At 46.3% G+C, this 24,913-nt stretch overlaps 2 protein-coding genes across 3 annotated transcripts in view; one reads left to right on the forward strand and one right to left on the reverse strand.

The window, feature by feature from the left end:
* Window positions 1-5,501, reverse strand: part of RNF10 (ring finger protein 10) — a 44,362-nt gene extending 38,861 nt beyond the window's left edge. The window contains exons 1-4 of one of the 2 annotated variants that reach the window (XM_063913114.1): window positions 4,993-5,501; window positions 714-895; window positions 276-472; window positions 98-188 (exon numbers count right to left, since the gene is read on the reverse strand). In XM_063913114.1, the coding sequence (XP_063769184.1) occupies window positions 98-188; window positions 276-472; window positions 714-895; window positions 4,993-5,113 (591 nt within the window). In that variant the 5' untranslated portion in view covers window positions 5,114-5,501. The remainder of the gene's footprint in view (window positions 1-97; window positions 189-275; window positions 473-713; window positions 896-4,992) is intronic. The other variant, XM_063913115.1, reaches the window with a different exon arrangement.
* Window positions 5,502-5,590: 89 nt separating this feature from the next.
* COQ5 (coenzyme Q5, methyltransferase) overlaps window positions 5,591-24,913 on the forward strand; it is a 71,046-nt gene continuing 51,723 nt past the window's right edge. The window contains exons 1-2 of the mRNA XM_063913116.1: window positions 5,591-5,874; window positions 9,690-9,839. Coding sequence (XP_063769186.1) covers window positions 5,709-5,874; window positions 9,690-9,839 — 316 coding nt within the window. The 5' untranslated portion in view covers window positions 5,591-5,708. The remainder of the gene's footprint in view (window positions 5,875-9,689; window positions 9,840-24,913) is intronic.

Consider the following 24,913-nt stretch of genomic DNA (forward strand, 5'->3'; position numbering starts at 1 on the left):
AGATCTACTACACTGGTCTATATAACTAAAGACTAATTGTGTACACACCATTAGGTTTGTGTGTGTAAGGCAGGGGGAAGCTAGGAGGTTTACTTACCACTTGCTCGACTAGATCCCAGCTGACAAGAGTGTCTGGATCAGTGAAATGTACACTGTAGTCATGATCATCTGACACCACAAACTGGCAGCTAAAATTAATAAATAAAATTAGTAAACATTCTATATTGAAATATGATTTTAAAGTGGAAAGAAAAAAAAGAAAAGAAAAACCTCACTTGGCTTGCAAAAATAACTCCTTATTGAATGGTTTGTTGCCCCACTTGTTTCTTCTTCCCCAGTTCCCATGTCCATCTCTATGCGTCCCAGGATGACCACGTGGCTCGTACGTAAAGTTCAACAAGTGGTTCAAGCTTATTTTCTTGGGTCCTGAATACTGGGCTGGGCTGAACTCTGCCCGTTGAGCCTCTGCTACCTGCAAACAAGCTCTATCAGTTATGTGGTGCACTTCCAACAACTGACTATTTCGGTCTTCATTGTCGGTTTGAAAATAAACCAAAACAAGAGACTAGCACACAAATGCACAGTTTTGCGTAAAACAGGTCTGGGATTTATGGCAAAGTGGTATACATGGTTTCAGCATCTACTTTAGAGTAAACATGTATTTTTAGCAACTAAAGAGCAATAATCATGCTCTAGCAAGAGTGATTCCTCACCTCTTCTCTTCGCCCATATGTGTACTGTTTGGGGACTCCTCTCTGCGGTGGAACCTTGTTAAAAGTTTTGCTTTTCTGTGGACCGGTGCGGCGAGTCTGACCGGTATAGCCCTCATTTTTAGGTTGAGGATTTTCTCGTTTGCGGCTATAGCGTTGCTTTGAGCTACTACCTCCTTTTCCATCTGAAATAGACATGTTTGTTGATGATTATTTGCTCCCCATAGAGAATAAAGAAAAAAAACGCTTATAGGAAAATGTATTAGGTTTAGGTTTTAGAGGGGCTGCACAGTTGGAGCAGTCTTTGGATGGCATAATAGTACTGTTTGAGAAGTTATCATAATACAGTGAAAACAAAAGAATGTGTCATGTTAAATTCGTATTTGTGTTAGGTATTACAAAAGGGCATGGCACAGATCTTGGCAGCGGGTGTGGTTCATCAAATCGACAGTGTCTAGGTAGACAATGTTTAGGTCGACAGTCACTAGGTCGACATGGATGGAAGGTCGACAGGGTTTCTAGGTCGACAGGTCTAAAGGTCGACATGAGGAGTTTTTTTTTTTGTGTGTCGTTTTCTTCGTAGAGTGACCGGGATCCCAAATTAGTGCACCGCTTCGCTCGCCATGCTTCGGGCATGGTGCCTTCGCTCCGCTACCGCTTCGCTCGGCACACTTTACCGTTCCAATCGTAGTCCACGTGGATCGTTAAGTATGAAAAAATTCAAAAAAAAAAGAAAAAATGTGAAAAACTCATGTCGACCTTTAGACCTGTCGACCTTCCATCCATGTCGACATAGTGACTGTCGACCTATAGTGGTCGACCTAAACATTGTCGACCTAGACACTGTCGATCTTCAGACCGGATCCCCTTGGCAACTCCTGTTGGAATTATAGCCAGGGCTGACACAGAAGCCTGGATCACGTATCACTTTTAGATGCAAAAACAAAAATGTTTTGTTCCACTACAAGGGCTCAAACCCACTGGCACCAATTACCTGCATTTTATTAGCATTTTCACACCAGTACAACCCACTGTTTACAATGACAATACCTATTCACATTCCTATTAGAATTTGTATTTCTCTCATCTGCAATTTAAATACATTTGGGAATCCTACAGTGACCTCAAAATGTAATATAAAGAAAAAAGAAACAACGTTTTGACACTTCAAGCCCACAGAAACAATGATAATAAGAGTAGTTACTTTTGGTTACAGTTACCACCCAGGTAACACGGATTCCTCTTTTAAATAACTTATTTGATTATCTAAGAAAAGGTTGTGGTACATTACCACATATAACATCAAGACTTACATGCTGACTCTCCCATTTCCAAAATGCTGGAGATTAGAAGTGTTTTTGATATCTTTTTTTTTTTCTCGATTTTGGAATATTTGCATGCCATAATGAGGTATCTTGGGGAAGGGACACAAGTCTAAACACAGAACGCATTTATCTTTCGCTAACTGTTCTAGCCGTTCTTTGCACGGGACTTTGATTTTCACGGTTGTACATATAAATGTGTAAAAATTGGGTAAATCTATAGAGCTGTACATTTGAGATGTCTTAATGTAAGTAAATATTAAGACATGGTTCTTGGTGTTACCCGAGGAGCACCCGTAGCAGATACGGTAAAAAGTGACAGGATCATTTTTGTAGTTTATTTAATGCTACACACTGGAGGTGCAATCCAAATTTTGATCCGATTGTCTGTTTTGGCGTTATCAATCACGCAAAGCAAACCACACATCGGTAAAGACGTCATTATGTCAACCCCCTTTTCATCCCCTTAGGCGAGGTCTAGTAAAACTAATTACGTAGTTTTTCCTAATTCCCACCTGTAGAATACCTATGTTAAATTTAGTCTTCCTAAACACACACACCTAGCCGAAATTATTTTGTCTATGAAACAAAGTTTGTGTACATTGAACCATCAGAAAACAAAAGGTGTCACTATCTCAGTCACTGGGGTCGATTCAATTCGGCAACAGATGAATAGCGCCGGGAATTAGCTCCCGACGCTATTCAATTCAGCTCCAGTTAAGTCGGCGATGGCCCGTTCTCGACGACTAAACAGGTTGTTTTGTCAGGAGAACGGGCATTCTCTGACTTAACTCCCAGGCGCGAGGCTGATTCCCGACAGAATCAGCCTCGCGGCAGCACTTTTGTCGGGTTTCTTCTCTCATCCCCGGGGGATGAGAGAAGAATTCCCGACAATTGAGGGTCACTCGTCGCTGTATTGAATAGCGCCGGGAGCAAACTCACGGCGCTATTCAACTGTCAGTGAATTGAATCGACCCCACTGTATTTCAGAATTCTGGATATTGGAGACTCAACCAGTACAAATGAAAGAACATGTTATGCTCTTCTTGCAGGTCCCTTTTGATATAGACTTATGGTGGGTACACACTAGAGACGGGGATTCGTTCCGACGTCGGAACGAATCCCCGTCAGCCCTAGATTGTGCGTATAAACTGGGGCGATTCTAATGAATGTCGGAAACAAACCTGTTCCGCCCTCCATTAGCATAATACAGGACGCTAGCGACAACGCTTGGTTTTATGTGCAGCACATAGAACCAAGCATCCATCGCAATCGGCCGCAGGAGCGCGCAATCATGCATACACACTGAGCGATGTAGGCAAAATGTCGTTACGAAAAGGCATTTCATGCCGACATCGCTGTAGTGTGTACCCAGCTTAAAAATAGTGAAAACAGCTTTAGATACACTAAAGCGGTTTTCACTATTCTAAGTCTGGGAGTGCTGCCTCTTGTTTGTTCTACATATGAGATTTGCACATCTCAGGATGGCACACTAGCAAGTTTTGTGAGGGTCCCGCTGGCCAGGGTGAGTGCCGGGTTGGGAGGGAGGGAGGGAGGGATGGATGGATAGATAAATACTATGATGGTCCTTACAGGCAGAGTAGTATTTACCTGGAGAGTCACTGACTAGAACGTTTGAGTTTCACTTGCCCTGAAGGAACACCTGTTAGATGATGTTATGAATAAATTACTTCAAAATCTGTTTCATTAGCTTATACGTCATCTGTTCATATATCAGTGTAGGCGAGAAATATGTCATGTAGTACATAAATGTCTTTATAATAAGATCTGGTATTAACTCTACTGCGTCTCCATAGAGCATTTTCCCTGTGATATCTACTGGCACCAGGGAGTTCCCTGGATGGTGCATGAAAATGCATCTTAGGACACACAGTGCTTCTATTGGACTTACAAAATTTAGCAAATCCACTTATATTGGTACCTGAACTATGATGCCAGGTAAAAGGATCTAGCAGTGTCCTAGCAAGCATACAGACTGTAACCATGAACAGAAGAATCTGACATTAGAATAGTATAAGACAGCTGCATATTCGACAACAGCTACATAAAGGAGAGAGGAACCTGAATAAACAGTGTAACACTTTGCAGTATCACCTTATCCACCTAAAATGAATATACCAGTACATGTGTAGACGTTGCTATTTTAATCACATTTTCTGTTGATATTTTCTTTTGCCTTCTACTTTCACTAACTTGACATTATATTCATGTGATAACGTTTTAATGGTCTCCTATAATAGAAATAACCAAAACAAAATACTAGTACCATTGTTTCTGGGGCCTAGAATACACCTCTAACTAAAACATTTTTGGGGACATTGACTCTACCTACTTTAAGTTAATCAAGTTGCACACCATATCTTAGATTGATAAGGGCCTCTCCTTGTTCAAACCCAAGGTAATTTTATGGGTTTGGCACATACTGATATTGTTGTTTAGTGCAGGGCAATCTGCAAGCAGTGACCTCAAAATGCAGTAAAAACCACAAGTGACAAATGTATGTCAGACTTGTGTTCCTGGCCTAACAGTAAATAAGCATTACATCAATAGCAGAAGCGGGTGTCACTATCTGTCACAGCACAGCTGGGTGGGGTAAAGTTTAGGCAGGCACTTCCACATGAACAGGATCAGATTGTAATGGTAGGGAACAAAACATTACCCAGTCCAAGGTGCAGCCACATGTTTATCTCACTCACTGACAAAAACAAAATAAAGCTCCGTCATAACACAGACTCCAATGCCAAATCACTGGAGTACCTATGCTGACCTGTCAGTGACAAGTGCCTATATGGTGTGCCAGTTATGGGAGCAATGTGCTGCCTGCCAGTCCAGCTCGGACACCAAAGCTGTGTGAGCAGACTGGATGGTTAGAATGGTATAACACTGGGAGCTAAGACGCTTTAGCGCGGGGCAGGGGGACTACCACAGGGCGCACATACGGTCATTGTTACCATTCTTGGGCTTAGAGTCCCCAGCCGGTCCCGTTGAGCCGGAACGATTCTGGCCTTTGCTGGTGTTGTTGGGTCCTGGATCCATCTCTGCGGAGGAGCTCAGCGGCATAGACCGCGGGGAGAGAGGGGCTGGCACGGTGCAGGGGGCGGCTGGGAGCCAAGAGCATGGCGTTCAGCAGCGGCGCGTAACGGAGATAGGGCTTCATGGCGACATCTTGCTCTATAACCAGAAAAGGGGGAAAAAAAATACACGGAGAGGAGGATGAGAGGTGCCGGTTTCCGGGAGCGGAGGGCCGCACTGGAAGGATGCGCGGATCCGGGAGCGGAGGGCCCCACGGGGAATGTGCGGAGATCCGGCAACGGCTGGCCCCACGATGGTGGGACGGACCCAGGCGGCGTGAGTCCCGAGAGGACTCACTTGGGCGGTTGGATTGCTAATAATCTGCTCCCGAAGAGGGGCAGACAACAGGCCCACGTCTATAATGGCGACTGACCGCCTGACGGTGCCAGACACCCGGATGACGAGCTTATATATGGGGGGTGTGGCCGGGTTGCGGGGCTTCTGGGAGTTGTAGTTTGCGTTGCCTGACAGTGGGAGATACTGGGAGCCGCACACTGCGTACGGGCTAATCCTTTAATCACAGCCCTGGCGCTCACCGCCGGCACACGGGGCCGAGGGCACCACTAGGGCTGGAGTTGGCAAGATGGCGGCGCCCATGAGAAATGTCATCCGCTGCTGCTTACCTGCTGCTCTGTTCTTAAGGAAGAGTGTCAGGCCTAGGTGCCAGCGCTGCTATTACACACAGAGCTCCGGCAAGGAGACTCATTTCGGCTTCCAGACTGTGCCTGAAGAGGAGAAGGGAGAGAGAGGTAAGGAAGCATATATGACAGGGATATGTCCTTATGTCAGTGGTTCTCAAATTGGCATGTGCCTAGGTACCCTGGGGATGGATTTCCAAAATTATATACGGTCAATGTAATAGACAAAACCGGTGCTTGTGGCTTTCAATCATAACATATGCGGACAAACAGACAGAAGTGAATCCTGTTCCTCATTACATAACTGAAGGCAGTGTCTGTTTTCTCACCGTCGCCATAACTGAACTTAGGGATGACATACAGTATGAAAACAATTTACTTAAATTCAATATTTTTCTTCTGAATTTGTTAATAGTAAACTTGGCTTAGGGGTGCAGTGAAAACAAATCTTATACTCTAGTGTGCTGTACTCAAAAAAGTTTGGGAAGCACTGCCTTATTTAATAAACAAATTGGATAAACTTGTACTATTTTAAACAAGTTTATTTTCCAGAACATTGCTTAAATAACTACAAACATGAGTTTCCTTGTTTTGTTTCTTCAGGTTAATGATTTATTGTACATCACATAGTCATGTGACTACCATGGCAGCCACAGTCACACTGGAAATGTAGAGAGCAGAGAAGCTTTCCACTGTGTTTTATTGTAAAAGCTTCCCTTTCCTCCTCCCCTCTCTGCCATCACATAATATGTTGAGAGGTCTAGGCAAGTTACTAGCCTGGTGTTGCAGCGGGTGTAGTATGGCTGACCGGCGGTCTCCTGACCGCAGGTCAGCTTATCGACGCCGGGATCCCGGCGGGGAGGGGCGAGTGCAGCAAGCCCCTTGCGGGCTCGCCACGCTGTGGGCTCAGTGGCGACCTGCGGTCGCCACGGGTTCTATTCCCACTCTATAGGTGTCGTGGACACCCACGAGTGGAAATAGTCCCTGTTGGTCGGCATGCCGACCATCGGGATACTGAGCCGGCGGGATGGTGGGGGAGGTCATGTGACTGTCGGTCAGCAGACCGCCGGTCACATGAATACCACCCGTTGCAGCCATATGGTTCTTGTGATGTGAATTTATTGATATAGTAAGTTATTGATACAGGGCACACATTTTGCGGCAGATGTATTTAGCCTGGAGATGGCATAAGGAAGTGATAAACCAGTGATAAGTGCAAGGTGATAAACGCACCAGCCAATCAGATCCTAACTGTTAATTTACATATTTGAGCTGATTGGCTGGTGCATTTATCACCTTGCACTTATCACTGGTTTATCACTTCCTTATGCCGTCTCCAGGTTAATATATATGCCCCATAATGCAACGCTTTACAAAGATTCTATGGACATTCACATCAGTATTTATCTAAGTGGAGTTCATAATCTATATCTCCTACCAGATGTACATGCACTAGGGTTAATTTTTTGTCAGGAGCCAATTAACCTGCAAGTATGTTTTTGGATTGTGGGAGGAAACAATGATAATATCTGCAGAAAAAAACATGCAAGCATGGTGAGAATAAAAGCAACACTTTTAGGGCTGTGATGGAAAGTGCCCAAAAGACCTCAGTGCTATGGGGTATGGGTCGTTGGGTCGACTCAACGTAGGACGACAGTCATTGGCTCGACCATGGGAGGTCGATATACATTAGGTCGCCAGGGGCAACAGGTCGACATGGGTTTTTGGACTGTTTTTGGTGTCGTTTACTTCGTAAAGTGACTGGGAACCCCAATTAGTGCACCGTGTCCTCTCGCTCCACTACCGCTGCGCTCGGCACAGGTTACCGTTCCCAATTGTAGTCCACGTGGATCGTCAAGTATGAAAAAGTCCTAAAAATGGAGAGAAAAAAAGTGAAAAACTCATGTCGACCTAATGCATGTTGACCTTCAGTGGTCGGCCTAATGACGGTCGACCTAATGACCATATCCCGTGCTATGAGGCAGTAATTCTAACCATTAACCAATTGTGCTGTCCCACAGTTGGACACAGGTTCCAATGGAGCTGTCATACAAGATGCATTAAAATTGGCTTCTTTGCATTTCACTGTGGGCCTGATTCTGATTTGGACGCTGTTAGCATCACTGCTGCGTCCTTGGAAATAAAGTTAATTTGGTACAATAATCTGTTGTGGCGGCAAAACTAGATGATGTTCAGCCTATAAACATAATAATCCTATGTTTGTAAGCATTATGTATCAGCTTGCTGGGTCTAGGTGAAAAGTTGACAGAGCAGCATAGTTTGTTACTTGAAAAGCCATTACAGCCTATTGCAGTCTGCATTCCTCTATGCATTGATCAGGTAAAAAAATAATCTGGAATATTTGGGAATAACAAAGCTGTTACTGTTTGTAGTATGTAGAAATATAATGTAGAGTATGAGTAGAGTCCCTGGTGCTAGGGGCCTTCTCTTTTTGCTGGCAGAGCCGCTTCATATATGGCACTCAATTCTACTGGTCTGGGGCAAGCTAGCCATTCCAAATCTTAATAGTGGGCTTAATTCAGACCTGATCGCAGCAGCAAATTTGTTAGCTAATGTGCAAAACCATGGGGGTAATTCTGAGATGATCGCAGCAGGAACTTTAGCAGTTGGGCAATACCATGTGCACTGCAGGGGGAGGCAGATATAACATGTGCAGAGAGAGATAGATTTGGGTGGGGTGAGTTCAAACTGAAATCTAAATTGCAGTGTAAAAATAAAGCAGCCAGTATTTACCCTGAACAGAAACAAAATAACCCACCCAAATCTAACTCTCTCTGCAAATGTTATATCTGTCACACCTGCAGTGCACATGGTTTTGCCCAACTGCTAAAATATTTCCTGTTGCGATCAACTTGGAATTACCCCCCATGTGCAGTGCAGGTAGGGCAGATATAACGTGCAGAGAGAGTTAGATTTGGGTGAGTTATATTGTTTCTGTGCAGGGTAAATAATGGCTGCCTTATTTTTACACTGCAATTTAGATTTCAGTTTGTACACACCACACCCAAATCTAACTCTCTGCACATGTTACATCTGCCCCCCCCCTGCAGTACACATGGTTTTGCGCATTTGCACAGCATCTTTACACGCTGGGAGGGCAGGAAGCTGGCGGCTGTTCTAGCGGCACGCCACAAGAGGGGCAGGGCGGATTTTGCCTTTAAAAAATCGGGCAGGGCGCGGCACCCCTAAAACAGCCTAGCGTGAACACTAAATGTATAGTTTGGAAGATTTTTTATCTTTGCTTCATATTATCTTTTGAACGAGAATTCTTTGATGTCTCTTTGTTGAGTAAAGACAAAGGTTCCAGTTATGTATCTATCATGGGTGCAGAGTGTGCAGTGCACATGGGTCCAGGTGGTCCCTGACTGTGCACGCTCTATCCAGGTCCAGGCAATATGACTCCCATTGCTTTTCCTGGGGCACCATCTTTTTTAGTGACTTATTTAAAAATGGCGTCGCTCATGAGCTAGAGCAGTGGTTCTCAAACGCGGTCCTCAAATCACACCCAACGGTTCAGGTTTTAGGGATATCCCTGCTTGTGTACAGATGTATAATAAAACTGACTACAGTTCTAATTAAGCCACCTGTGCCTAAGCATGGATATCATTAAAACCTGGATAGTTGGGGTGCCTTGAAGGCCATGCTTGGGAACCTATGAGCTATAGCAAAGACACTGTACCAGAGTATTTGCTCTCTTCTGCACATGTGCCATCTTTCTGTATTTATTACTAGAAAGATGGTGCCCTGGTAGAAGCATACGGAGCTTGGGTACCGCGTGGGTGGCACATTCACACAGGTACGCTTCATGGTAGGGGTGCCTACTGCACACCGGCACCCTCAGTTTTTAATACGCCCTATGAAAGGTTAATACTCTAATTACTTTTAACTGTTGATTATTTTCTTAGTGTACCGTGTATTTGAGAGCGTTGCTCAGAAATATGATGTAATGAATGACTCCATGAGCCTAGGCGTTCATCGGCTGTGGAAGGACTGGCTGGTACGCCTCATGAACCCAACACCGGGGACTCAGCTACTAGATGTAGCAGGAGGAACAGGTAACTGGTTGTTTTTATCATTTCAGTGCTGAATATTACAATGAGGTGACACTTAGCAAGCCATATAACATTATATTTTAAACAAGTGCTCATTTAAATGCGCAGTTATCCTGTTTTATGTTCTGTTTTACATTTATATGCTGTAAATATTTAGATAAAATAAATGTGTTAGTAATGTCCCCCACATCTGAGATGTATTGGGGCAGTGCCCCGATAGCCGGGGTATTGGAAATATTAAACATGTTTAAAAATGCCAATCCCAAACATTTTTGGTTGGAATCGAGGGAATCGGGCATTTTTAACATGTTTAATTTCTCTGATTACTGATGGATCATCGTTGGACGTCGATCGGCATATCCAGTCTGCAAATCAACGGGTCGGGGCACTGGGGCTGGTAATTTATGGGGGCTATAAGTCTGGTGGCAGACACTGACAATTTTATCCCGGGATTTCTCAAACGTCTTAGAGGATGCTGGGGACTCCGTAAGGACCATGGAGTATAGACGGGATCCGCAGGAGACATGGGCATGCTATAAGACTTTCAATGGGTGTGAACTGGCTCCTCCCTCTATGCCCCTCCTCCAGACCTCAGTTAGACTTTGTGCCCAGGAGTGAATGGACACTCACTAGGGGAGATCTCCTGAGTTTCTCTAAAAGACTTTATGTTAGGTTTTTTATTTTCAGGGAGATCTGCTGGCTACAGGCTCCCTGCATCGTGGGAGTGAGGGGAGAGAAGTCAGACATACTTCTTCATAGTTCAAGGGCTTTGCTTCTTAGGCTACTGGACACCATTAGCTCCAGAGGGTTCGATCACTTGGTGCGCCTAGCTGCTTGTTCCCGGAGCCGCGCCGTCAACCCCCTCACAGAAGCCAGAAGAAAGAAGCCGGGTGAGTATTAGAAGAAAAGAAGACTTCAGTGATGGCAGAAGACTTCAGTAACGGGGATAACAGGCAGCGGTCGTTCTGCGCTCCATGCTCCCACACACCAACAGGGTGCAGGGCGCTGGGGGGGTGCGCCCTGGGCAGCAAGTTACTGTAAGTTAAAAAGGTACCGACGGCAGATATATACAGTTTAGGTGCCTGGGCACTGGTTTGCCATACCCCCGCCGGATACCGCAATGGCCGCGCTGCGCGCCATTGCTCACACATACCAACGGTCGGTACAAGGGTGCAGGGCGCTAGGGGGGAGCGCCCTGGGCAGCTATATAGATATATATATTTATGCTTGGAGGCACCTATACAGTATGTGACACTGTATAGGCACCCCCCGTTTGCATAAAAAAAGCTATAATGTGGAGCGCCGGAGCACGCCGAGAAGGGGCGGAGCTTAGCCCTCACTTCGGGAAGCTCCATTTTTCTGTATGTCCCCGCCAAAAGACAGTGCAGGGGCACGGTGTTTAGTGCAATAGAGTGTAGATATAGCACTATTTTAGGCATTTGGGGCATTTCCTCTGTATATTATGCATGTGTATGTATTTATATAGAGATCGGTGTACTTCTTGTCGGTTATCCAATATAGTTAGTCGACATGTGTCGTCAGGAGTGAGTGCTCTGGCTTGAGGTCACTGTCGGCATCGCCGACGCCTGTTTCAGTGGGTCGGTAGTTGTGTACTTGTCGACAGTAATCACTGTAGGGGAGACACAGTTAGTATGTGACCGACTCTGTCGGCACCAGCTGTTTTTTTACTGGGTGTAAATTAACATGCAGTAACTAGCTTAGACCGGTATATATGTTTATATGTATGTATAGATATATGGTGCGGGTGCCATGGGCCTGTAGCCCGAGCACAGACATAGGGGGAGTGTTATTAAATGTATTTATGTATACTTCCCTCGGTCTCCTCGGAGTTGCATGACTGTTATTTTGCCTGCTTACTACTCCCGGCTGTCGACGAATACTTGTTTTCTGTCGACCATACTGTTTCCTAGTAGATCCACGCCTGGGGCGTTCAGTACATGGTCATACACATTCAGGACACATTAATGTCACTTGGGACCTGATGGTTCCGGATTATACGCTTATATGTATGTATGTATGTATATATATATTTCTCTAATGTCCTAGTGGATGCTGGGGACTCCGTAAGGACCATGGGGAATAGACGGGCTCCGCAGGAGACATGGGCACTTTAAGAAAGAATTTAGATTCTGGTGCGCTCTGGCTCCTCCCTCTATGTCCCTCCTCCAGACCTCAGTTTGAATCTGTGCCCGGACGAGCTGGGTGCTTTTCAGTGAGCTCTCCTGAGCTTGCTGTAAGAAAGTATTTTGTTAGGTTTTTTATTTTCAGGGAGCTCTGCTGGCAACAGACTCCCTGCATCGTGGGACAGAGGGGAGAGAAGCAGCCCTACTCTCTGAAGCTAGGTCCTGCTTCTTAGGCTACTGGACACCATTAGCTCCAGAGGGATCGTACACAGGATCTCACCCTCGTCGTCCGATCCCAGAGCCGCGCCGCCGTCCCCCTCGCAGAGCCAGAAGACAGAAGCCGGGTGAGTATGAGAAGCAAGAAGACTTCGAAATCGGCGGCAGAAGACTCCGGTCTTCACTGAGGTAACGCACAGCACTGCAGCTGTGCGCCATTGCTCCCACACACCTCACATACTCCGGTCACTGTAAGGGAGCAGGGGGGGGGGGGCACCCTGGGCAGCATTTGGACCTCTTTTTGGCAAAAGTGAACATATATACAGTTGGGCACTGTATATATGTATGAGCCCCCGCCAAGAAAATACATTTTTAAGCGGGACAGAAGCCTGCCATCGAGTGGGCGGGGCTTCTTCCTCAGCACTCACCAGCGCCATTTTTTCTCCACAGCTCCGCTGAGAGGAAGCTCCCCAGGCTCTCCCCTGCAGATACACGGTAGAAGAGGGTAAAAAGAGAGGGGGGGCACATAATTAGGCGCAAAAATCAATATAACAGCAGCTACTGGGTTTACATTAAGTTACTGTGTTATTCCTGGGTTATATAGCGCTGGGGTGTGTGCTGGCATACTCTCTCTCTCTGTCTCTCCAAAGGGCCTTGTGGGGGAACTGTCTTCAAAAAGGGCATTCCCTGTGTGTGTGGTGTGTCGGTACGCTTGTGTCGACATGTTTGACGAGGAAGGCTATGTGGAAGCAGAGCAGGAGCAAATGAATGTGGTGTCTCCGCCGACGGCGCCGACACCTGATTGGATGGATATGTGGAAGGTTTTAAATGATAATGTTAATTCCTTGCATAAAAGGTTGGAAAAAGCTGAAGCCTCAGGACAGTCAGGGTCTCAGCCCGTGCCTGATCCTATGTCGCAGAGGCCGTCAGGGTCTCAGAAGCGCCCACTATCCCAAATTGTTGACACAGATACCGACATGGATTCTGATTCCAGTGTCGATTACGATGATGCAAAGTTACAGCCAAAATTGTCTAAATCCATCCGTTCTATGATTATAGCAATTAAGGATGTGTTGCACATCACAGAGGAAACCCCAGTCCATGACAAGAGGGTTCATATGTATGGGGAAAAAAGGCAGGTGGTGACCTTTCCCCCTTCACACGAGCTAAATGAGTTATGTGAAAAGGCTTGGGAATCTCCAGATAAAAAACTGCAGATTTCCAAACGGATTCTTATGGCGTATCCTTTCCCGCCAACGGACAGGTTACGCTGGGAATCCTCCCCTAGGGTGGACAAAGCTTTAACACGCTTATCCAAGAAGGTAGCCCTGCCGTCACAGGATACGGCTACCCTCAAAGATGCTGCGGATAGAAAGCAGGAGGGTACCCGGAAGTCCATTTATACACATTCAGGTACCTTACTGAGGCCGGCGATCGCGTCGGCCTGGGTGTGTAGTGCTGTAGCAGCATGGACGGACACCCTGTCTGAGGAACTTGATACCTTAGACAAGGATACTTTATTATTGACCCTGGGGCATATAAAAGACGCTGTCCTATATATGAGAGATGCTCAAAGAGACATTAGTCTACTGGGTTCTAGAATAAATGCTATGTCGATTTCTGCCAGAAGGGTCCTGTGGACTCGGCAATGGACAGGTGATGCCGACTCAAAAAGGCACATGGAGGTTTTACCTTACAAGGGTGAGGAATTGTTTGGGGAGGGTCTCTCGGACCTGGTCTCCACAGCTACTGCTGGAAAGTCAAATTTTTTGCCATATGTTTCCTCACAGCCTAAGAAAGCACCGTATTACCAAATGCAGACCTTTCGATCACAGAAAAGCAAGAAAGTCCGAGGTGCGTCCTTTCTTGCCAGGGGCAGGGGCAGAGGAAAGAAGCTGCACAACACAGCTAGTTCCCAGGAACAGAAGTCCTCCCCGGCTTCCACAAAATCCACCGCATGACGCTGGGGCTCCACAGGCGGAGCTAGGCCCGGTGGGGGCGCATCTCCGAAATTTCAGTTACAAGTGGGTTCACTCCCAGTTGGATCCCTGGGCAATAGATATTGTGTCTCAGGGATACAAGCTGGAATTCGAAGAGATGCCCCCTCACCGATACCTCAAATCGGCCCTGCCAGCTTCCCCCCTCGAGAGGGAAATAGTGTTAACTGCAATTCACAAATTGTATCTTCAACAGGTGGTGGTCAAGGTTCCCCTCCTTCAACAAGGAAGGGGTTATTATTCGACCATGTTTGTAGTACCGAAACCGGATGGTTCGGTCAGACCCATATTGAATTTAAAATCCCTGAACATGTACCTGAAAAGGTTCTGGTTCAGGATGGAATCGCTGAGAGCGGTCATCGCAAGCCTGGAAGGGGGGGATTTTATGGTGTCTCTGGACATAAAGGATGCATACCTTCATGTCCCCATTTATCCACCTTATCAGGCGTACCTCAGATTTGTGGTACAGGATTGTCATTCCCAATTTCAGACGTTGCCGTTTGGTCTCTCCACGGCACCGAGAATATTTACCAAGGTAATGGCGGAAATGATGGTACTCCTGCGGAAGCAAGGGGTCACAATTATCCCATACTTGGACGATCTCCTCATAAAAGCGAGGTCAAGAGAGCAGTTGCTGATCAGCGTAGCACGTTCTCTGGAAGTGTTACGGCAACATGGCTGGATTCTAAATATTCCAAAGTCGCAGTTGATTCCTACGACTCGTCTGCCTTTCCTGGGCATGATTCTGGACACAGACCAGAAAAGGGTTTATCTCCCGATAGAGAAAGCTCAGGAACTCATGACACTGGTCAGAAAACTATTAAAACCAAAACAGGTGTCAGTGCATCACTGCACTCGAGTCCTGGGAAAGATGGTGGCATCATACGAGGCCATTCCCTTCGGCAGGTTCCATGCGAGGACTTTTCAATGGGACTTACTGGACAAATGGTCCGGATCACGTCTTCAGATGCATCGGTTAATCACCCTATCCCCCAGGGCCAGGGTGTCTCTCCTGTGGTGGCTGCAGAGTGCTCACCTTCTCGAGGGCCGCAGATTCGGCATTCAGGACTGGGTCCTGGTGACCACGGATGCAAGCCTCCGAGGGTGGGGAGCAGTCACACAGGGAAGAAATTTCCAAGGTCTGTGGTCAAGTCAGGAGACTTGCCTTCACATCAACATCCTGGAACTAAGGGCCATATACAACGCCCTACGACAAGCGGAGACCCTGCTTCGCGACAAACCGGTTCTGATTCAGTCAGACAACATCACGCTGTGGCTCATATAAACCGACAAGGCGGCACAAGGAGCAGGGTGGCAATGGCGGAAGCCACCAGAATTCTTCGCTGGGCAGAGAATCACGTAAGCGCACTGTCAGCAGTGTTCATCCCGGGAGTGGACAACTGGGAAGCAGACTTCCTCAGCAGGCACAACCACCACCCGGGAGAGTGGGGACTTCATCAAGAAGTCTTCACGCAGATTGCAAGTCGGTGGGAACTGCCACAGGTGGACATGATGGCATCCCGCCTCAACAAAAAGCTACAGAGGTATTGCGCCAGGTCAAGAGACCTTCAGGCGATAGCTGTGGACGCACTGGTGACACCGTGGGTGTTCCAGTCGGTCTATGTATTTCCTCCTCTTCCTCTCATACCCAAGGTGCTGAGAATCATAAGAAAAAGAGGAGTGAGAACAATACTCATTGTTCCGGATTGGCCAAGAAGGACTTGGTATCCAGATCTGCAAGAAATGCTCACAGAGGACCCGTGGCCTCTTCCTCTAAGACAGGACTTGTTGCAACAGGGGCCCTGTCTGTTCCAAGACTTACCGCGTCTGCGTTTGACGGCATAGCGGTTGAACGCCGGATCCTAGCAGAGAAAGGCATTCCGGATGAGGTTATTCCTACGCTGATAATGGCTAGGAAGGACGTGACAGTTCAACATTATCACTGTATATGGCGAAAATATGTTGCTTGGTGTGAGGCCAGGAATGCCCCTACGGAGGAATTCCAGCTGGGCCGTTTCCTTCACTTCCTACAGTCAGGAGTGACTTTGGGCCTAAAATTGGGTTCCATTAAGGTCCAGATTTCGGCCCTATCCATTTTCTTTCAAAAAGAGCTGGCTTGTCTACCTGAAGTTCAGACGTTTGTAAAGGGAGTGCTGCATATTCAGCCCCCTTTTGTGCCTCCAGTGGCACCTTGGGATCTTAACGTGGTGTTGAGTTTCCTGAAATCCCACTGGTTTGAACCACTCAAAACGGTGGAATTAAAATATCTCACGTGGAAGGTGGTCATGCTACTAGCCTTGGCTTCGGCTAGGCGTGTGTCAGAATTGGCGACTTTGTCACATAAAAGCCCCTATCTGGTTTTCCATGCGGATAGAGCAGAATTGAGGACCCGTCCACAATTCCTGCCGAAAGTGGTTTCATCTTTTCATATAAACCAATCTATTGTGGTGCCTGTGGCTACTACTGACTTGGAGGATTCCGAGTTGCTTGATGTGGTCAGGGCTTTGAAGGTTTATGTAGCCAGAACGGCTAGGGTCAGGAAAACAGAGTCTTTGTTTATCCTGTATGCTTTCAACAAGCTTGGTGCTCCTGCTTCAAAGCAAACTATTGCTCGCTGGATCTGTAACATGATTCAGCAGGCTCATTCTGCGGCTGGATTGTCGCTGCCAAAATCAGTTAAGGCCCATTCCACTAGCAAGGTGGGCTCTTCTTGGGCGGCTGCCCGAGGGGTCTCGGCTTTACAGCTGTGCCGAGCGGCTACTTGGTCAGGTTCAAACACTTTTGCAAAGTTCTATAAGTTTGATACCCTCGCTGAGGAGGACCTTGTGTTTGCTCAATCGGTGCTGCAGAGTCATCCGCACTCTCCCGCCCGTTTGGGAGCTTTGGTATAATCCCCATGGTCCTCACGGAGTCCCCAGCATCCACTAAGACGTTAGAGAAAATAAGATTTTACTTACCGGTAAATCTATTTCTCGTAGTCCGTAGTGGATGCTGGGCGCCCGTCCCAAGTGCGGACTTCTTCTGCAATACTTGTATATAGTTATTGCTGCAATAAGGGTTATGTTATAGTTGCATCAGGGTTGAACTGATGCTCTGTTGTTGTTCATACTGTTGACTGGGTAAGTCTATCACAAGTTATACGGTGTGATTGGTGTGGCTGGTATGTATCTTGCCCTGGATTACCAAAATCCTTTCCTTGTACTGTCAGCTCTTCCGGGCACAGTTTCTCTAACTGAGGTCTGGAGGAGGGACATAGAGGGAGGAGCCAGAGCACACCAGAATCTAAATTCTTTCTTAAAGTGCCCATGTCTCCTGCGAAGCCCGTCTATTCCCCATGGTCCTTACGGAGTTCCCATATATATATATAATTTAGGATATGTGTGTATTACTTTATCTTTATTCATAGTATGACTCATAATGAATGCTGAAGTAACAGTATTCCTTCTCATGTGCTGGTCGCTCTGTTGATAAAGCTCTAGGGCCCTCATTCCGAGTTGTTCACTCGTTAGTGGTTTTCGCAACGGAGCGATTTGTCGCAAACTGCGCATGCGCAATGTTCGCAGAGCGCATGCGCTTAGTTATTTTACTCAAAAGTTAGGTATTTTACTCACGGCATAACGAGGAATTTTCATCGTTCTGGTGATCGTAGTGTGATTGACAGGAAGTGGGTGTTTCTGGGCGGAAACTGGCCGTTTTATGGGTGTGTGCTGAAAAACGCTGCCGTTTCTGGGGAAAAACGCGGGAGTGGCTGGAGAAACGGGGGAGTGTCTGGGCGAACGCTGGGTGTGTTTGTGACGTCAAACCAGGAACGTGTCACGAACCGGTCTCTCACCTTTGCGGGTTCTGGGGTTCATCCGTTGCCAGTGCGGTTGCTCGCGGTGCTGTGCGCCCGTGTGGGGACACGGCGTGATCAATGGCACAGGTAATGCAGAGTCTGGGAACTGTGAGTGCGGGGACCAAATGGCCTAAGGCACTGCGGTGTGTCTGCTGTATAGGAGGTGGCCATGTTGGAGACCAAATAGCTAATACTGAGCACTTGTGAAAACACCTGTGGGCAGGTGTAAGCCAATCCCGTGCTTGTGCTGCCTTTAAGTAGGCTGGGATTATGTCACTCTGGGCCAGTGCTTTGTTGTATCAAAGCTGTGCTCTAGCTCTGAACTCTCTCCGTGCATTCCTGTGTGATTCCCGTGGTCCAGATATCGCCTCCGTTCCCAGAGGTCCGTTTTGCAGCCTTCACTGCCAAAGATCTACCGGCTCTCCATTGTGCTATCAGTCAATTGCACACCTATTGGAAATACTTGGATTCCCAGTGTCCTGCATGAGGTTACCTTGTCTGTCTGCCTATCATACAAAGTCTGGAGGATTCCAATTCCCTCAGCTGTTCGTTTGTTCAACTCTGCATTTAACCCATTCATCACCTCACCATCTACTACAGTTTCACAGTGATCTCCGGAACCCGCAAGTAACCCAATTCAGTACTTTTTCTATGTTGTCATTACAAGGATAATTCTTCACAGTCTCTCAGTTAACTCTTAAAACTCCATTGCAAATTCTTACAGTTAATTCTCCATGTCTGCATTAACCAGTTAAACACAATCTGCAGTTCAGCATCAAAGCCTGTTTATATTTGGACAATTCAACATTTATTCTTCAGCTTGTTTTTGCATATGTTTCCATGAACATTTCTTTTATTTATTTCTGAGTTTTCTCTTGCATATTATTTCTGTCATTCCTGCAATACTTCAGTATAATGATGATTAACAACTAGTCATTTAACTCCTTACTGAATTGTTACTTTAATAAATATATGAAACGGAACTTCCTTCGTCCTCCCTGTTTTCTTCATACCCCAGCACCTACACCTGTGGTTGGTTCCAGGTTAACGGATTCACAAAAACACCCGGACCTGACAGTAAGCACTGGCCACATGGATCCGTCAAGTGACCAATTCGCAGGAGGCGGTGCTACGTCAAATATCCTTTCCCGTCTGGAAAACCAGGAGTCTATACAGACACAAATAGTGCAGTTTATGCAAACTATGGCAGACCGTTTAGAGACTCTTCATACAGCAATTAAAACGTCTCAAGTCCAGATTCCAACTCCGGTTGTCCCAGTTACCACTACAGCTTCTCCTGTGATGCTGCCTACGTCCCGCTTGCAGTTACCCTCTCCGAGTAAGTTTGACGGAACTCCAAAACTTTGCAGGGGATTCCTGAATCAATGCGAGATCCAGTTCGAACTGATGTCCGCCAGTTTCCCATCAGCTCGTTCTAAGGTCGCATATATTATTGCCCTCCTCTCCGGTCAGGCTCTGGAGTGGGCATCACCATTATGGGAGAGAGGTGATCCTATCCTCTCTAATTACAAAGAGTTTGTATCTTCTTTCCGGAGAATCTTTGACGAACCCGGCAGGACCACCTCAGCATCTTTGGAGATTCTCCGTCTACGTCAAGGTTTACGTCCTGTCAATCAATATATTGTTCAGTTTCGCACGTTGTCTTCAGAGTTAAACTGGAATGAGGAGGCCCTGATCGCCGCGTTTTGGAATGGACTTTCTGAGAGAATCAAGGACGATTTAACTATCCGGGATGTGCCAACTAAACTGGATGAATTGATTTCTCTCTGTAACAAACTTGACCTACGCTACAGGGAGCGATGTTTAGAGAAATCCAGGGCAGAGCGATCCAGTCCACGTTATCATCCTAGGCCTCGACAAGATTCTTCATCACAGTCTCCGGTAACGACAGACGAACCTATGCAGATTGGGCGCTCTCGCCTCACAGAAGAGGAACGACTTCGTCGTCGACAGGGTAACCTCTGCATGTACTGTGGGTCCTCTGAACACTTAGTTAAATTCTGCAAACTCCGACCGGGAAACTCTCGCTCCTAGCTTATTCAAGAGAGGTTAAGCTAGGAGTTACTCTAGAATCACGTTCTGGGAAAGAGCCGACCTTGTCTATTCAATTAGAAGTTCCAAGTTCTACAGTGAAAGTTTCAGCTCTCCTAGATTCTGGGGCAGCCGAGAACTTCATCTCCTCAGCCTTTGTCATGCGGTCTAAAGTTCAAACCATGCCTCTGGAAGCAGCAGTTGCCGTTACAGCAGTGGATGGAAGTCGAATTCCAGATGGTATAATTACTCATCGAACCGTATGTCTCAAGATGAAAGTTGGTGTGCTCCATTCCGAATACCTCTCCTTCTACGTGATTCCCAAAGCCTCTCAAGATGTGATACTTGGTTTACCTTGGCTGCAGAAACATAACCCTCAACTTAATTGGCAAACCATGGAAGTCCTTTCATGGGGTAAATCTTGTACCAAGGACTGTTTAGCCTCAATTGTACCTCTCCGGTCAATCAGCCTTCCCGACCTACCTCCGGTGTATCAATCCTTTGCGGATGTTTTCAGTAAACAAGCAGCGGACTCTCTACCTCCTCATCGCGAATGGGACTGCCCAATTGTCCTGGTTCCGGGTAAAACACCTCCTAGGGGACGAGTGGAAGACTGCTTTTAATACCCGGGATGGGCATTACGAATACCTTGTAATGCCTTTCGGTCTTTGTAATGCACCTGCAGTTTTTCAAAGCTATGTGAATGAACTTTTTCGTGATCTTCTCTACAAGTGTCTAGTAGTGTACCTGGATGATATCCTAATATTCTCTAGGGATATAAAGTCTCACCGTCACCAAGTTAAAGAGGTACTGACACGTCTGAGGAAAAATCAACTTTATTGTAAGTTAGAGAAGTGCACTTTTGAAGTATCTTCCATACCGTTCCTTGGTTACATCATTTCTGGATCAGAGCTATGTATGGATCCCGGTAAGGTACAAGCTATCCGAGATTGGTCCACTCCTACAACTCTCAAGGGGATTCAGCGATTTCTCGGCTTTGCTAATTTCTATAGGAGATTCATTAAGAATTATTCTACGTTAGCTGCTCCCATCACAGCCCTAACTCGTAAGGGAGCAAATCCTACGAACTGGTCTTCAGAAGCAATCAAAGCCTTCTCTGATTTAAAGCAAGCCTTTGTGTCAGCCCCCATTCTTCGACAGCCTGATCTGAATCGTCCCTTTCTACTAGAGGTGGATGCATCTACAGAAGCAGTAGGAGCTGTGTTGTCACAAGTCTTTGAAGATAAAAAGGTCCATCCCTGCGGATATTTCTCCCGTAAGTTCCTCCCGGCAGAACGTAATTATGCAATCGGTGAGCAAGAGTTACTTGCCATCAAGTTGGCATTTGAGGAGTGGAGATACCTTCTAGAAGGAGCTCAACATCGCATTACAGTTTATACTGATCATAAGAATCTTCTGTATCTGCAGTCAGCTCAGTGTTTGAATCCACGACAAGCTCGATGGGCGCTGTTCTTCTCACGATTTGATTTCAAACTCACCTATCGTCCAGGGTCTCAGAACAAAAAGGCAGATGCCCTTTCCCGGTCCTTTGCTTCTTCTGAATTAAATGATGCTACCACGAATCAAGCCATTGTGAATCCTAGGTCCTTTTTAATGACTCGAACCTCTCCAGTTCCTCCGCCTGGCAAGACCTTTGTCGCCACAAGTCTTCGAAAACGGCTGCTTACCTGGGCTCACTCCTCTTCCTTCATGGGTCATCCTGGGGTTCTAAAGACTCTCAAGTTTATTCAACAGTCTTATTGGTGGCCACGTCTCAAAGCCGATGTCCAAGAGTTTATAGCAGCATGTCCTAAATGTGCCCAACATAAGAGTCCAAGAAGTTCTCCACCAGGTTTGTTACATCCACTATCCATACCCAAACAACCATGGACTCATATCTCAATGGATTTCGTGACCGATCTACCTCCATCAAAAGGGCGAAATACCATTTGGGTGATAGTGGATCGATTTTCGAAAATGGCACATTTCATTCCATTAACTGGGTTACCATCAGCCCCTTTACTAGCCAGATTGTTCATCTCTGAAATCTTCAAGTTGCATGGCCTTCCTCGAGAAATTGTTTCTGATCGGGGAACACAGTTTGTGGCCAAGTTTTGGAGGTCGCTTTGTTCATCTTTAAATGTCAAGTTGAACTTTTCTTCTGCATATCATCCTCAGACAGATGGACAAACTGAGAGAGTCAACCAAGACCTTGAAACATTTCTCCGGCTATATATATCGTCCTCACAGGATGACTGGGTTGACTACCTACCATTGGCAGAATTTGCTCATAATAATCTCTTCCATTCATCTTCAGAATCTACGCCCTTTTATATTAACTTCGGCTTTCATCCTCGTGTGCCAGAGTTTCATCCATTGCCAGCCCTAGAGGTCCCAGCGGCAGATCAAGAGCTTCAACGTCTATCTAGCATCTGGAGTTGTGTACGTAAGTCCTTGGTCAAAACTTCCGCTCGTTATAAATCTTTTGCAGATAAAAAACGTAAAGCTGTACCGAATTACAAAGTGGGAGACCAAGTTTGGATTTCTACGCGCAATCTCAAGTTCAAAGTTCCTTCTAAGAAATTTGCTCCCAGGTTTATTGGTCCATTTCCCATTGTAAAGGTACTCAACCCTGTGTCATACAAAGTCAAGCTGCCACCGTCTTTGAGAATTCCTAACGCCTTTCATACATCTTTACTGAAGCCTTTGATTCTCAATAAGTTCCGTACTACCCAGTCCAAATCTCCTAAAGTTCACTCTTTGCAGAATGAGGAATTTGAAGTTAAAGAGATTGTGGACTCACGTTCCCGATATGGACGTTTACAGTTTCTGGTCGACTGGAAGGGTTACGGCCCGGAGGAGAGATCCTGGGTTTTCTCTGAAGATGTTCATGCTCCAAGACTGGTACAGAAATACTTCTCCAAAAATCCTGACAAGGTTCAAAGGTGTTCGGAGACCACCCGTAGAAGAGGGGGTACTGTCACGAACCGGTCTCTCACCTTTGCGGGTTCTGGGGTTCATCCGTTGCCAGTGCGGTTGCTCGCGGTGCTGTGCGCCCGTGTGGGGACACGGCGTGATCAATGGCACAGGTAATGCAGAGTCTGGGAACTGTGAGTGCGGGGACCAAATGGCCTAAGGCACTGCGGTGTGTCTGCTGTATAGGAGGTGGCCATGTTGGAGACCAAATAGCTAATACTGAGCACTTGTGAAAACACCTGTGGGCAGGTGTAAGCCAATCCCGTGCTTGTGCTGCCTTTAAGTAGGCTGGGATTATGTCACTCTGGGCCAGTGCTTTGTTGTATCAAAGCTGTGCTCTAGCTCTGAACTCTCTCCGTGCATTCCTGTGTGATTCCCGTGGTCCAGATATCGCCTCCGTTCCCAGAGGTCCGTTTTGCAGCCTTCACTGCCAAAGATCTACCGGCTCTCCATTGTGCTATCAGTCAATTGCACACCTATTGGAAATACTTGGATTCCCAGTGTCCTGCATGAGGTTACCTTGTCTGTCTGCCTATCATACAAAGTCTGGAGGATTCCAATTCCCTCAGCTGTTCGTTTGTTCAACTCTGCATTTAACCCATTCATCACCTCACCATCTACTACAGTTTCACAGTGATCTCCGGAACCCGCAAGTAACCCAATTCAGTACTTTTTCTATGTTGTCATTACAAGGATAATTCTTCAGTCTCTCAGTTAACTCTTAAAACTCCATTGCAAATTCTTACAGTTAATTCTCCATGTCTGCATTAACCAGTTAAACACAATCTGCAGTTCAGCATCAAAGCCTGTTTATATTTGGACAATTCAACATTTATTCTTCAGCTTGTTTTTGCATATGTTTCCATGAACATTTCTTTTATTTATTTCTGAGTTTTCTCTTGCATATTATTTCTGTCATTCCTGCAATACTTCAGTATAATGATGATTAACAACTAGTCATTTAACTCCTTACTGAATTGTTACTTTAATAAATATATGAAACGGAACTTCCTTCGTCCTCCCTGTTTTCTTCATACCCCAGCACCTACACCTGTGGTTGGTTCCAGGTTAACGGATTCACAAAAACACCCGGACCTGACAGAACGAAACTGACTGAACTGATCGCAGTGGCAGAGTAAGTCCCGAGCTACTCAGAAACTGCAAAGAAATTTCTATTCGCAATTATGCAAATCTTTCGTTCGCAATTCTGCTAACCTAAGATTCACTCCCTGTAGGCGGCGGCTTAGCGTGTGCAAAGCTGCTAAAAGCAGCTAGCGAGCGAACAACTCGGAATGAGGGCCAAGGTCGGCAGTGACGAGTTGGTATCAGATCGTCTCAAGGAGTCCGAATGGTTATTCTTTTCCCACCACGGATAGAATACTGCGAAGGTCAGCTCCTGGTCGACACGGGGCCCTGTCTCAAAGGATCGTATACAGGAAGCTAAGTGATATTTTTATTTCTATGCTTTGATGTTATTGGCATAACATGCGCAGTGGGGAGTGTTTATATTCGGATACGCATCCGATAGATTTACCCTAAGAGGAGAGGGGATGTTCCTTATGTTGTTTCTTCTCTATAACATTGAGGCAGACTGCCGTGCGTATACAGGAGGTATGGCCGAGGGACTGCTAAGGCTGACTCCGCGAGATACTGGAGTTTTCCCTGTGACGGTGTACCGCTGTTTGGGGTTACATCAGTTCAGTCAATCTCGGTGGGTACTGCTGGTGATTCTAACTCGTGAGTTTCCTTCACAACAGTTGGTGACGCATTCTTTTGTGGGATGCAGTCCTTTTAACCGGTTCGATACCGTTCCTTTTTATTTTTCTGTACAGACAGTGGAAGGTGAAAAGGTAAGAG

The sequence above is a fragment of the Pseudophryne corroboree genome, chromosome 1 (assembly GCF_028390025.1).
Source record: "Pseudophryne corroboree isolate aPseCor3 chromosome 1, aPseCor3.hap2, whole genome shotgun sequence".
NCBI lineage: Eukaryota > Metazoa > Chordata > Amphibia > Anura > Myobatrachidae > Pseudophryne > Pseudophryne corroboree.